Source organism: Pseudoliparis swirei, chromosome 20, assembly GCF_029220125.1.
Source record: "Pseudoliparis swirei isolate HS2019 ecotype Mariana Trench chromosome 20, NWPU_hadal_v1, whole genome shotgun sequence".
NCBI classification, from domain to species: domain Eukaryota; kingdom Metazoa; phylum Chordata; class Actinopteri; order Perciformes; family Liparidae; genus Pseudoliparis; species Pseudoliparis swirei.
The window spans coordinates 27883181-27896784 of record NC_079407.1 but is presented as its reverse complement, the minus strand read 5'-3'; the positions used below and the strand labels follow the sequence as shown (position 1 = coordinate 27896784).

The following is a 13604-nucleotide window of genomic DNA, read 5'->3' as shown; positions in this document are numbered from 1 at the left end:
ATAGGGATACATTGACACACTTTTGGAAACTGTTACACACCTAAACTGAATTATTATTATTATTATTATTATTATTATTATTATATATTATTACACCTGGCTAGGAAAATGACTATGGATAAAAAAAGTCATACTTGATATTAATTAACAATAAACAATAAATGAAGAAGTAATATTATTTTTTTATTTTTATGAATAAGGTTTTATTATATTACACCATATATATATGTTATAATTTTAATAATTTTAATATTTCAGTTGTTACTCATTTATTTTTTCTTCCAAAAATATTACAAATACATATCCTCATACAAAATTACACAGCAGTCTACTGCGCATGCTCACATCCGCTGCGGCGTCACGTGACAAGAAAAAAATGAAAATAAAAACGACGAGCGACGAGTGGTTTCTTCTTCGCTGAAATCTCCGTATCTTTGAAGGACAAACCGGAAACGTGTCACAGTAACGATAAAGTATTTACACGAGCGTGTTCTGGGTCACATGTACACCATATACACCCGCTAGTATGCACTCATATCCAAAAAGTAGTTAACGTTAGGTGTGTTTCAACTTTAACGAGAACGTTAAGCTAGCTAGCCGGCTATGTCGCTATCTTCGTGTGCGCATGTGCGTAGCGCCGTCGGTCGTAACTGTTTATCTTGACCGGAAGTTGACGCGTGTATCTTTGTAAAGCAGGTTTAAAGTTTCAGGAGACTTCTGGCGGGGGGACAGGGACGTCAAACACGGCCAAACTTCCTGGAGACGAGGACGACCTTTTTTAAATGTGTGTGTGTGTGAAGATGAGGCTGAACGGGGGGCTCGTGTGCGCGCTCGTGTGCGCGCTCGTGCTTCTTTGCGCTGAGGGGTCCATGGGTGACACGCCGGCCAACTGTACCTACGAGGACCTGCAGGGGACGTGGGTGTTCCAGGTGTCCAAAGTTGGACACGACAAGACCGTCAACTGCTCGGCTGAAGGTAAGGACAGCACCTCGTCACGTGACCGGTGAACGGCTCACACCTGTGGGACTGCTTCCAAGTCATTCCAAGTAGTTTCACCATTTTTCTGGGAAATCAGGTGACACGTTTGGGGCCTGTCGGATTTTTAGGATTTCAGTGGAGTCAGAAACTAAAGATTCAATGATCACTTCCTCCTTCTGTAACGAAGTTTGGATTAAAACCACTAAATTAATGTTTGTCCTTTTTGTTTAGTAAAGCTGCCCCTTGTTGTTGTTTATTTTATTCAGTCAATCAATGCAAAACAATATTATTCTATAACATACAAAGCAGAAAGACTGAAAAGGTAAAGGTAGAAGCAAAAAATGCTTGTATATTCCTATCCTAAATTATTATTATCTAATGAATCAAAAAATGTATATATAATATAGAAAAATAATAAAGAGCATAATATATATGTATGTATATACATATATAATTTTAAAAATATATATTTTCTTTATTTTATATACATTTTCTGATTTATCTGATTATAATCAATCAAATATATCCGAACATTAATATTTAATTTCAATCAAATAAATCAGAAAAATAAAAGAGAAATAATAATGAAAATAAAAACTAATATATATCTAAATGTATATATAATTTTTTATTTTCTTTATTATTTTTCTTTATTTTATATTAATTTTATAATTTATTTGATTATAATTATTTCAATCAAATAAATCAGAAAATTCATATTTAATAATTTCAATCAAATAAATCAGAAATTTCATATGAAATAAAGAAAAAGAATGAAGAAAATAATATATGTGTGTGTGTTATATATATATACACGTTTCAATCACAGTTATATAACCCTCAAAAATGGATGTATAAATTACAAATAATCCCAACCCTCCGTATTTTGTATGCATCAGATTCTGCATCACCTTGGACATCACTTTGTGTTTTGAATATCCGAGGAGTGACACTTTGGGTCAATGTTGTTGGAGCAAATGTTTAATGTTTGTTGTTGATGATGAATTAAAGTGTTATCCATGTGTTGCAGCGAACGGTGAGAGCACGGTGACCGTGACTCTGGAGAAGCTGTCGGTGGCCACGGACGAGCTGGGCAACGTCGGCTTCTTCACCCTCATCTACAACCAGGGCTTCGAGGTGGTCATCAACGGGTACAAGTGGTTCGCCTTCTTCAAGGTAGGAGAAGCGTCACACAACTAGTTCACATGAGTGGTAACTTCAGTATTTAGTCACGTGATCCTACGTTAACTACAACAGTTCATATCCCATTCTTATTTTTTATTTATTTTATTTTGAAATTATTTAACCAGGAAAAGCCTCATTGAATTAAAAATCTCCTTTACAAGAGAGTCCTGGCCAAGACGGCAGCAGCAGCACATCACAAGAAGTTTCAGACGATACAACCTAAAACGGTGACAGACAATAATAATTAAAAAAAACATTTTATTTATTTTTTACAAAATAAATAAACATTTTATTTTTACAAAATTATTAAATATATATATTAATTTTTTTATAAAATAAATAAAATATTTGTATTTTTTTAACAATTATGGAAAAAAATGAAATAAATAAAATATATATTTTAAAAAAAAGAAATTATAAATGAATGAATAAAAAGTAAGTTTTTTTTTAGATCACAGCATGAATAAAACCACAACTAAGACTCGTCATAATCCAGTTCACACAGTCAAAGAAAACATCTACAACCAGATTAACCTTCCTCCGACTCTTTTAATCTATTTTTTAAAACCCCTAAAAAGAACCGGTTCCCGTACACAGATCAGTAAATTAAAAAAAGTAAAAAATTAATTCTGCACTGTTCATCTCCCTTTATTAAAACCAGCTGATCACAATTATTATTCGACACTCCCTGACATTTAACAGTTGGTAGTTCCTGCCTCACTCGGTCTCCCCGTGATGGTGTCTCAGATCATGCACAGCTCTTCATTTGGAGGTTTGGGGTCATGTGACGTTGAACATCGCTCACATGACTCTGAGTCAGAGGAAGTGTCACCGGCCGCCTGGTTTCTCCACGTCTGGCTCAACTTCCCCGTTTCCTCGACGTGGTTCATCGTCACAACGAGAGAAGAAGGGAGAGAAGTTTTGGCCCCAGACTTTTGGACTTCACATTCAATTCAATTCAGTTTATTTGTATAGCCCAATTTCACAAATTACAAATTTGTCTCGGAGTGCTTTACAATCTGTACACATAGACATCCCTGCCCCAAAACCTCACATCGGACCAGGAAAAACTCCCAAATAACCCTTCAGGGGAAAAAAAAGGGAAGAAACCTGCAGGAGAGCAACAGAGGAGGATCCCTCTCCAGGATGGACAGATGCAATAGATGTAATGTGTACAGAAGGACAGATTTAGAGTTTAAATACATTCAATGAATGTGTATGAATAGTTCATAGTAGGCATATTCCACGATGGAGACCTCCACGATCCATCAGGCAGAGGGCGGTGGGGAGGAGGAGTGGGCGGAGTCTCAACAGTGGGCGGAGTCTCAACAGGACAGTGGCGTAGTCAGGAGCAGGATCTCCACGACCCAGACCTCAATGATCCATCAGCAGATAGGATCTATGCCGTCTCATAGGGTCCGATGACCCCATGAGACGTGAAGTCACAAGGACTCTGGGGAGAAAGCAGAGTTAGTAACGTGTGATTGAGAGATGAAAATTCATCCTTAAGGAGAGAGAAAAGAGGAGATAGGTACTCAGTGCATCCTAAAACGTCCCCCGGCAGCTATCAGCCTATAGCAGCATATCAAGGGGCTGGACCAGGTGAACCTGATTCAGCCCTAACTATAAGCTCTGTCAAGAGGAAGGTCTTCAGTCTACTCTTAAACGAGGTGACTGTGTCTGCCTCCCGGACTGAAGGTGAAGCTGGTTCCATAAAAGAGGAGCTTGATAACTAAAGGCTCTGGCTCCCATTCTACTTTTTAAGACTCTAGGAACTACAAGTAGTCCCGCATTTAGTGAGCGTAGCTCTCTAGTGAGGCAATATGGTACTACAAGCTCCTTAAGATATGATGGTGCATCACCAATCAAGGCTTTGTAGGTTAAGAGAAGAATTTTAAAAGTGATTCTTGATTTTACTGGGAGCCAGTGCAGAGCAGCTAGTGCAGGAGTGATGTGATCTCTTTTCTTAGTTTTAGTGAGAACACGAGCTGCAGCATTCTGGATCAACTGGAGGGACCTAAGAGATTTATTAGAGCAGCCTGATAATAAGGAGTTGCAGTAATCCAGTCTCGAAATGACAGCGTGAACCAATTTTCTGCATCTTTTGAGACAAGATGTGCCTGATTTTTGAAATATTACGTAGATGAAAGAATGCAGTCCTTGAGATTTGCTTTACGTGGGAGTTAAAGGACAAGTCCCGATCAAAGATAACGCCAAGATTCTTTACAGTGGTGTTGGATGCCAGGGCAATGCCGTCTACAGAATCCACATCACCAGATAATTGATCTCTGAGGTGAATAAAATTACTTCGGTTTTGTCTGAGTTTAACATCAAGAAGTTGCAGGTCATCCATGTTTTATGTCTTTAAGACATGCTTGAATTTTACGAGTTGGTTGCTCTCCTCTGGTTTTATCGATAAATATAGTTGAGTATCATCTGCATAACAATGAAAGTTTATGGGTGTTTCCTGATATTATTGCACAAAGGAAGCATGTATAAGGATAATAAAATTGGTCCAAGCACAGAACCTTGTGGAACTCCGTGATTAACGTTGGTGGTTATCGAGGCGTCATCGTTTACAAATACAAACTGAGATCGATCTGATAAATAGGATTTAAACCAAATTAGTGCCGTGCCTGAAATGCCAATCGACTGCTCCAGTCTCTGTAACAGGATGTCATGGTCAATGGTGTCGAATGCAGCACTAAGGTCTAACAAGACCAGGACAGAGAGGAGTCCTTTATCAGGACTAAGGTCTAACAAGACCAGGACAGAGAGGAGTCCTCTATCAGGAACAGGTCTAACAAGACCAGGACAGAGAGGTCCTGTATCTGCTGCCATTAAGAGGTCATTTGTAATTTTCACCAGTGCCGTCTCGGTGCTGTGGTGTTTTCTAAATCCTGATTGAAATTTTATGAGCCAAAGCTATTATGATATGAAAGTCGCACAACTGATTTACGTACTTTCAGGATCTTGGAGGAAGGGAGGTTAGAGATGGGGTCTGTAGTTGTGCCTCTGGATCCAGGTAGGCTTCTTCAGAGAGGTTTAATAACCTGGCCACTTTGAAGGCACATTAGCTGATGTGAGACACAGAGACACATTGATAATATCTAATAGAGCAAAATAAAAAGGCAGCGTCTTTAAGCACAATTCTTCTCAAACACAAGTCTGAATAATATCCAGCCGTGTAAATAAACCGTAAATTGATTAAGCTATTGTATTGATGAAAGTGGCACAACTGATTTGCGACCACTTTCTCAGGATCTTGGAGAGAGGGGATCTTAGAGATCGGTCTGTAGTTATTAACACCTCTGGATCCAGAGTGGGCTCAGAGTGGGAGAGGTTTAATAACAATACTTTGAAGAAGGAGTGTGGTACGTGGCCTGTTAGCAGAGACACATTGATAATATCTAATAGAGAGCCGCCAATTAAAGGCAAAACGTCTTTAAGCACATAATTCCTTCTCAAACATACAAGTCTGAATAATATCCAGCCGTGTGTAAAATACGCTTAAGTAAATTGATGTTTCTTGGTATTTGTATTCAATTACAAATCTGATTGATTTACTCGGCGTCAGAAACACACCAGGCCAAAACTGCCCCGAAGAAATAAAGTTGCCCCTAAAACACCTGTAAAGACCCCTGGTCCCTCCAGTACACGGAGGACCGCCTCCAGGTGACCAGCCTGTGTGACCAGACGTCCCCCGGCTGGGTCCACGACGTCCTGGGACACAACTGGGCCTGTTTCCTGGGGAAGAAGCTGAAAGCTGTGGCGCCAAGAACCGACTACAAGCCGCCCTTCAGCAGCCGGTACGTACGGAACCGGGGGTCAGGGGTCGGGAGGACCAACGTAAAGCTGCTTCTTGCATATTGGTTACATTTATATTTAAACCAGGTTATCGTCGAGTTACAGGTTATTAAAGTTGATTGTAATTTAAACTATAAAACCACATCTAATTAATTCACTGATTTGTAGGTGATTTTTAAAAATGATTTGTATCCTGTAACTGTATCATAAACTTAGGTTTAAAAAATAATGTAATATCCCTCCCTCCAGGCCGCTCGACCAGCCGTACAAACACAACATGGACTTCATCAACGCCATCAACGCCGCTCAGAGCTCCTGGAGAGCCGCCAGGTACGAGGAGCACGAGGGGCTCAGCCTGGAGGAGCTGCAGCGGAGGGCAGGAGGCCCCGCCTCCCGCATCCCCCGGTGAGAGGGACTGACTCCGCCTCCTTCTTCCTCTTCCTCTTGTTCTTGTTCTTCTTCTTCTTGGCTTCCTTCTTCTACTACTTATAAACTTCAACCAACAACAGTTCAGTCGACAGATGCTTTTCATCGTTATAAATAAACGGCTCTCCCTTTCATCAGGTGAAGCTTCATGCACTTCATTTCTATATTTTAGGTTTTCTGTAAACATCCCTCTTTGTATTTTGTTTTGTAGGCGTGTTCATCCTCTTCCTGTGAAAGCTGATGTTGCCAAGATGGCGGCGGCGCTCCCCGAGCACTGGGACTGGAGGAACGTTGACGGCGTGAACTTCATCAGCCCCGTGAGGAACCAAGGTGACGTTACCTTACTGATGCTGACGGACGAAAATGAGTTCAACCAATCAACTTCAAAGGGACGCGCGATGACATCATCGTACCCGTGCACACATGATGACCTCATCGAACCTGTGCAGAGGCATGATGACCTCATCGTACCTGTGCAGAGGCATGATGACCTCATCGAACCTGTGCAGAGGCATGATGACCTCATCGTACCTGTGCAGAGGCATGATGACCTCATCGAACCCGTGCAGAGGCGCGATGACCTCATCGTACCCGTGCAGAGGCAAGATGACCTCATCGAACCTGTGCAGAGGCATGATGACCTCATCGTACCTGTGCACACATGATGACCTCATCGAACCTGTGCAGAGGTATGATGACCTCATCGAACCCGCGCAGAGGCATGATGACCTCATCGAACCCGTGCAGAGGTATGATGACCTCATCGAACCCGTGCAGAGGCGCGATGACCTCATCGTACCCGTGCAGAGGCAAGATGACCTCATCGAACCCGTGCAGAGGTATGATGACCTCATCGAACCCGCGCAGAGGCAAGATGACCTCATCGTACCTGTGCATGCACGATGACCTCATTGAACCCGTGCAGAGGCAAGATGACCTCATCGTACCCGTGCACACATGATGACCTCATCGTACCCATGCACACATGATGACCTCATCGAACCCGTGCACACATGATGACCTCATCGAACCCGTGCACACATGATGACCTCATCGAACCCGTGCAGAGGCGCGATGAGGTCATTTTTTTGTGGTGTTGCATTTTATTACAATAGCTGCCAATGTTTCTCCACTTTGTTTCCCTGCACAGGGACAGGATGCTCCGTCTCTACAGCTTCTTGTTTTTAACGGTGTGAGTTTGTTTTAGCGTCGTGTGGAAGCTGCTACTCCTTCGCCACGATGGGGATGCTGGAAGCGCGAGTTCGAATCCTCAGCAACAACAGCAGGACCCCCGTCTTCAGCCCCCAGCAGGTGGTCTCCTGTTCACAGTACTCTCAAGGTAAACGCAACCTCAAGGTCGAATAACTCAAGGTCAAACAACTCTCAAGATAAACAACCTGGTTTCCATTCATGTTGCATTTAAAATAAGTTGTTAGTTTGATATTCATATTGTGATCATGGAAAGTCACGTCGTCCTCTCTCATCCCATCAAGTGGCTCACTTCTAGACCAATAGGAAGACTCTTTAGACCAATAGGAAGACACTTCTAGACCAATAGGAAGACACTTCTAGACCAATAGGAAGACACTTTAGACCAATAGGAAGACACTTTAGACCGATAGGAAGACACTTTAGACCGATAGGAAGACACTTCTAGACCAATAGGAAGACACTTCTAGACCAATAGGAAGACTCTTCTAGACCAATAGGAAGACTCTTCTAGACCAATAGGAAGACTCTTCTAGACCAATAGGAAGACTCTTCTAGACCAATAGGAAGACACTTCTAGACCAACAGGAAGACTCTTCTAGACCAATAGGAAGACACTTCTAGACCAATAGGAAGACTCTTCTAGACCAATAGGAAGACACTTCTAGACCAACAGGAAGACACTTTAGACCAATAGGAAGACACTTCTAGACCAACAGGAAGACACTTTAGACCGATAGGAAGACTCTTCTAGACCAATAGGAAGACACATCTAGGCCAATAGGAAGACACTTCTAGGCCAATAGGAAGACACTTCTAGGCCAATAGGAAGACTCTTCTAGGCCAATAGGAAGACTCTTCTAGGCCAATAGGAAGACTCTTCTAGACCAATAGGAAGACTCTTCTAGGCCAATAGGAAGACTCTTCTAGACCAATAGGAAGACTCTTCTAGGCCAATAGGAAGACTCTTCTAGGCCAATAGGAAGACTCTTCTAGGCCAATAGGAAGACTCTTCTAGGCCAATAGGAAGACTCTTCTAGACCAATAGGAAGACTCTTCTAGACCAATAGGAAGACACATCTAGGCCAATAGGAAGACTCTTCTAGACCAATAGGAAGACTCTCTCGTCTCTTCCAGGCTGCGATGGCGGCTTCCCCTTCCTGATCGGGAAGTACGTGCAGGACTTCGGCGTGGTGGAGGAGGCGTGTTTCCCGTACACGGGGCAGGGCTCCCCGTGTGGCGTCCCTCAGGACTGCGGCCGCACGTACACGGCGGCGTACGGCTACGTGGGCGGGTTCTACGGCGGCTGCAGCGAGGCGGCCATGATGCTGGAGCTGGTGACCAACGGACCAATGGGAGTGTCCTTTGAGGTAGAGCCCCGGGGTCAAGAGGTCAAGAGGTCGTCAGAGAGAGAGGCCTTCTTTATTGGAGCCTGAGGGCAGTCTGGAGTCATGTTAACTCCCCCTCTCCTCTTCCTACTCGTCTCTCCTCCTCCTCCCCCTCTCCTCTTCTCTCCTCCCCCGTCTCTCCCCCTTCTCCTCTTCTCTTGTTCTCTCCTCCTCCTCCCCCCCCCTCAGGTGTACCCTGACTTCATGACCTACCGTGGGGGTATCTACCACCACTCGGGCGTGGCGGACCCCTTCAGCCCCTTCGAGCTGACGAACCACGCCGTGTTGCTCGTGGGCTTCGGTCGCTGCCGCCGGTCGGGTCAGAAGTTCTGGACCGTGAAGAACAGCTGGGGGGCGGCGTGGGGGGAGGGGGGCTACTTCCGGATCCGCAGGGGGGGGGACGAGTGCGCCATCGAGAGCATCGCCGTGGCGGCCACGCCCATCCCCCAGCTGTAGAGGATGTAGCACGTAGCACGTAGCATGTAGCAGGTCGGCCCACACTGTTGCGCAACAATGTTGCTTTTATATTTTAACTATTGATCATTTCATGTCTGTTTGAATTCAAGCTGAGACTCAAGTTTCCTCCTCTTTCTCTTCTCCTCTTTCTCCCCTTCTCTTCTCCTCCTCCTCCTCTTCTCTCCTTCCCCTCTCTTCTCCTCCCCTTCTCCCCCCCCTCCTCTCGGGAGGAAGCACGTCGGCCCACGTTGTTGCTTTACTTTTTAACAAAGTGTTTTTTCTATATTTTAACTCTTGATGACTTCCTGTTTGTTCGTTTATTTGTTTCCTTTAACATCCTGTGAACTCGGATGTTAAAGGAGCTGCAGCCAGAGCTGGTGGTGTGATGTTTGTGTCGTTGTTGTTGTGTGTGTGTGTGTTGTTGTTTGTGATGTTTGTTGTTGATGGTCTTGAGTTCTCCGTCTCAGGGAAGCGGCGCTGCAGCGTTGTGAAGTTTCAACTTGAAACCGACACTTTGAATGAGCTGCAGAGATCAATAAAGGGATGACATCACTGGTGAGCCTCTTATTCGCATGTGCGTGTGCGTGTGCGTGTGTGTGTGTGTGTGTGTGTGTGTGTGTGTGTGCCCCAAGTAATGAGAGACAGAAAGAGAGAGAGAGAGAGAAAGGAAGACAGATGGACGCAGCTCAAGGCCCCGCCCCCCTCTGGACGACTTCACGTCTTGACTCTCCGGTTGCCATGGAGACAGAGTTATCGAGCACAACGTGCACGAGGAGAACATCACGTCTTAGCTCTCTCTCTCTCGCCCACTCTCTCTCGTTTCTTCCTCCTCAACCCGACAGATTTTTACGTTATTGTTTTTCTCCAGATATCGAAAAACAATTAAATCTCTACAGCTGTATTATGATTTTATTATATTATTATATCATTATTTTAGTATATTATTATTTTATTATAATATTATTATTTTATTATATCATATTGTTATATTATCGCTGTGGTTTCTTACAATTTTGGTTTAATTTCCTTTAATTTGTTCATTTTTATGTCTTTTCTTGCTCATTAATCTACAGCAGATTATTTATATTGATAATTATTTCAAGTGACTTCTAAAACTATTTATATATATTGTGCATTTAAAGATCAAATACTACGCCAGACAATGTGTTTCCAACAATGACTCATTGAAGTAACAATAACGTCTATTGTTCTATTATATGGTTTTATATTACATTTTAATTCCACTGTAATATCTGTAATTATGGAATAAAAGCATTTTTATAAACTACAAACATGTAGATATTATATATTATTGTTCAGATGGGGAAGTTCTTATTTACAGAGCGATGGAAATCAATATCTGTGTTTTCATATCTTTGTTTGTTTTGTAACATTCAGGTCAGTTGTTGATTTTTGAATATTTCCTAATAATAATTCACTGTTTTAATCAGTTTATTTCCGGTGCGCTGTCCCTTTAAGACGTCTCAGGTGTGGACCGACATTCCTTTGTTCCTGATGTCAGGATTACGTGAAACAAAGGATTCCACAGAGAAAACCTTTAGAGTCCAGTAGTTCTATTTTAAACGTTTGTCTCGTGACCTTCACACTTTGCTTGAAGGTCACGAGACATTTAGACCTCATGACCTCCAGAATATACCTCATGACCTCCAGAATATACCTCATGACCTTCTTTCCCGCCATGTCTCTCCGCTTCATAAGATGTTGCATGTTGTGCCTCGTTTAACTCAAGAAATACACAACACGTTGTGTAGCGGAGTGTCTGTGGGGGTCAGAGGTGAGGGCACACACACACACACATAGATACAGACACACACACAGACACATAGATACACACACAGACACATAGATACAGACACACACACCCAGACGCACACACACATGTATTTTGCTGGTTTCTAAGGCAACACGCCGTTTCTCTTTACTTACTCGAGGGAGAGAGAGAGAGAGAGACTATAATCACGAGGTCTCAGTCATTGTGTGTGTGTGTCTGTATCTATGTGTGTGTGTGTGTGTGTGTGATTTAAAAGGTGGCAGACAGAGTTCAGAGGATGAAGACGTGTTGGCAGGTAGACGATGGAGGGATGAGGGGTGGAGGTGGAGGGCACGCTCAACAGGTGTGTGTGTGTGTGGGCGAGCATGGGGACCGAGTGGTTGCTACACGGAGGCAGTTGTCATGGCAACAGGATGTCGTTTTGTTCCGAAAGATCTCAGCTGTCCCACAGACCTCTCTATATATATCTCCCTCTCTCTCCCTCTCTTTTCTCTTCTCTCCTCCGTCTCAATCTTCTTCTGTCTGTTCCTCCTGTTCTCATGATCTGCTGTCCTTCTCCTCCTCTTGTCTACCTCTTCCCCCATTGCCCTGCATTCTCCAATCCTCTTCCTCCTTTTACTCCTCCTTTTCCTCTTCCTCCCTCCTCCTCCTACTCTCCTCCTTTTCCTCCAATCCACCGCCTCTTCCTCCCTCATCTCCTCTTCCTCCCCTTCCTCCTCCTCCTCGCCCAAACAGATCCACGGATGATGCTGTCTCCCAGGTACTGCACACCACACTCTCTCATCTGGACAGCCAGAGGGGGGGCTATGTGAGACTGCTGTTCATTGATTATAGTTCAGCTTTCAACACCATAGTCCCCTCCAGACTGGCCGGCAAGCTGATTGAGCTGGGACTGAACACCCCCCTGTGTGCTTGGATCCTGGACTTCCTGACCGCCAGGCCACAGGTGGTCAGGGTGGGCAGACACACCTCCAACCCCCTCACCCTGAACACAGGATCCCCCCAGGGTTGCGTCCTCAGCCCCCTACTGTACTCCCTGTACACACATGACTGTGTGGCCAGGTTCAGCTCCAACACCATCATCAAGTTTGCGGATGACACGGTGGTGGTGGGCCTGATCTCCGACAACGACGAGAAGGCCTACCTGGAGGAAGTTGCTGATCTGTCACTCTGGTGCCAGGACAACAGCCTCATCATGAATGTCACCAAAACTAAGGAGCTGATTGTGGACTTTAGGAGGTACAACAACAGAGGCGTACTCACCACTGGGGATTAACGGGACTACTGTGGAGAGGGTGAGCGGGTATAAATACCTGGGAGTCCACATCACCGAGGATCTGACATGGTCAACAAACACAGACACTCTGGTGAGAAAGGCAAGGCAGCGCCTCTACCACCTCAGGCAGCTGAGGAAATTTAAAGTTTCCCAGAGGATCCTTCAGTCCTTCTACTCTGGAGCTGTAGAGGCGTCCTGACAGGAAGCATCACAGCCTGGTTTGGCAACTGCTCCGCTCAGGACAGGAAGGCTCTGCAGAGAGTAGTGCGTTCGGCTGAGCGCACTATTGGAACTACACTCCCCACCCTGCAGGACTTGTACACCAGGAGGTGCAGAACCAGAGCCGGCAGGATCATGAAGGATCCTCACCACCCCAACAACAGACTGTTTCAGCTGCTGCGGTCAGGCAGGCGCCTCCGTAGTCACGCTGCAGAACAGAGAGACTGAGGCGGAGTTTCTTTCCTCAGGCCATCAGGACTGTGAACTCCGACCTCACCAGGACCCCCACATAGACCCACACAACTGCCCCTCTTAGGCACACACACACACACACTTACTGTAAATATTGTGGTGTTTTTTATTGTAAATAGTGTGTACTTGTTGCCCTTGCACATTCCTGCTGAGCATTGCCACTTTCATTTCACTGCACACCCTGTGTGTGTATGTGACAAATAAAACATCTTGAATCTCTCTCCTCCTCTATCTCCTTCCTCCTCCTCTTCTCCTCCGTGGCTCTCTCCACTCTCTTCATCCACCTCCACCCCCTCCTCGTCCTCCACCCACCTCTTCACCCTCCAGTCTAACTTTCATTTCGCTTTCTTCTTTCGGTCCCCATCTTGCCGTCTTTGATGGAGGCCCAGGGGCTGGCAGATGCACACACACACATACACACACACATACATACATATACACACATACACATACACACACACATACATACATATATACATATACACACATACATACACACTCACACCAACACACATACACACACACATACATACACACACACATCCGCATTCTTCTTCCTCCTTCCTGCTTCCCTCAGTGAGGCTGTCATGATGTAATCATGAAGTCTTTAGAATAT

At 44.4% G+C, this 13604-nt stretch overlaps 1 protein-coding gene across 1 annotated transcript; it reads left to right on the top strand.

The window, feature by feature from the left end:
- Nucleotides 1–546: 546 nt before the first annotated feature.
- On the top strand, nucleotides 547–10001 carry ctsc (cathepsin C). The gene is made up of 8 exons (XM_056441697.1): nucleotides 547–975; nucleotides 2009–2154; nucleotides 5818–5972; nucleotides 6220–6375; nucleotides 6608–6726; nucleotides 7604–7735; nucleotides 8743–8975; nucleotides 9183–10001. Exons 1-8 carry the CDS (start codon nucleotides 783–785, stop codon nucleotides 9447–9449), a joined length of 1401 nt encoding a protein of 466 aa, XP_056297672.1. The 5' UTR covers nucleotides 547–782; the 3' UTR covers nucleotides 9450–10001.
- Nucleotides 10002–13604: the final 3603 nt, after the last annotated feature.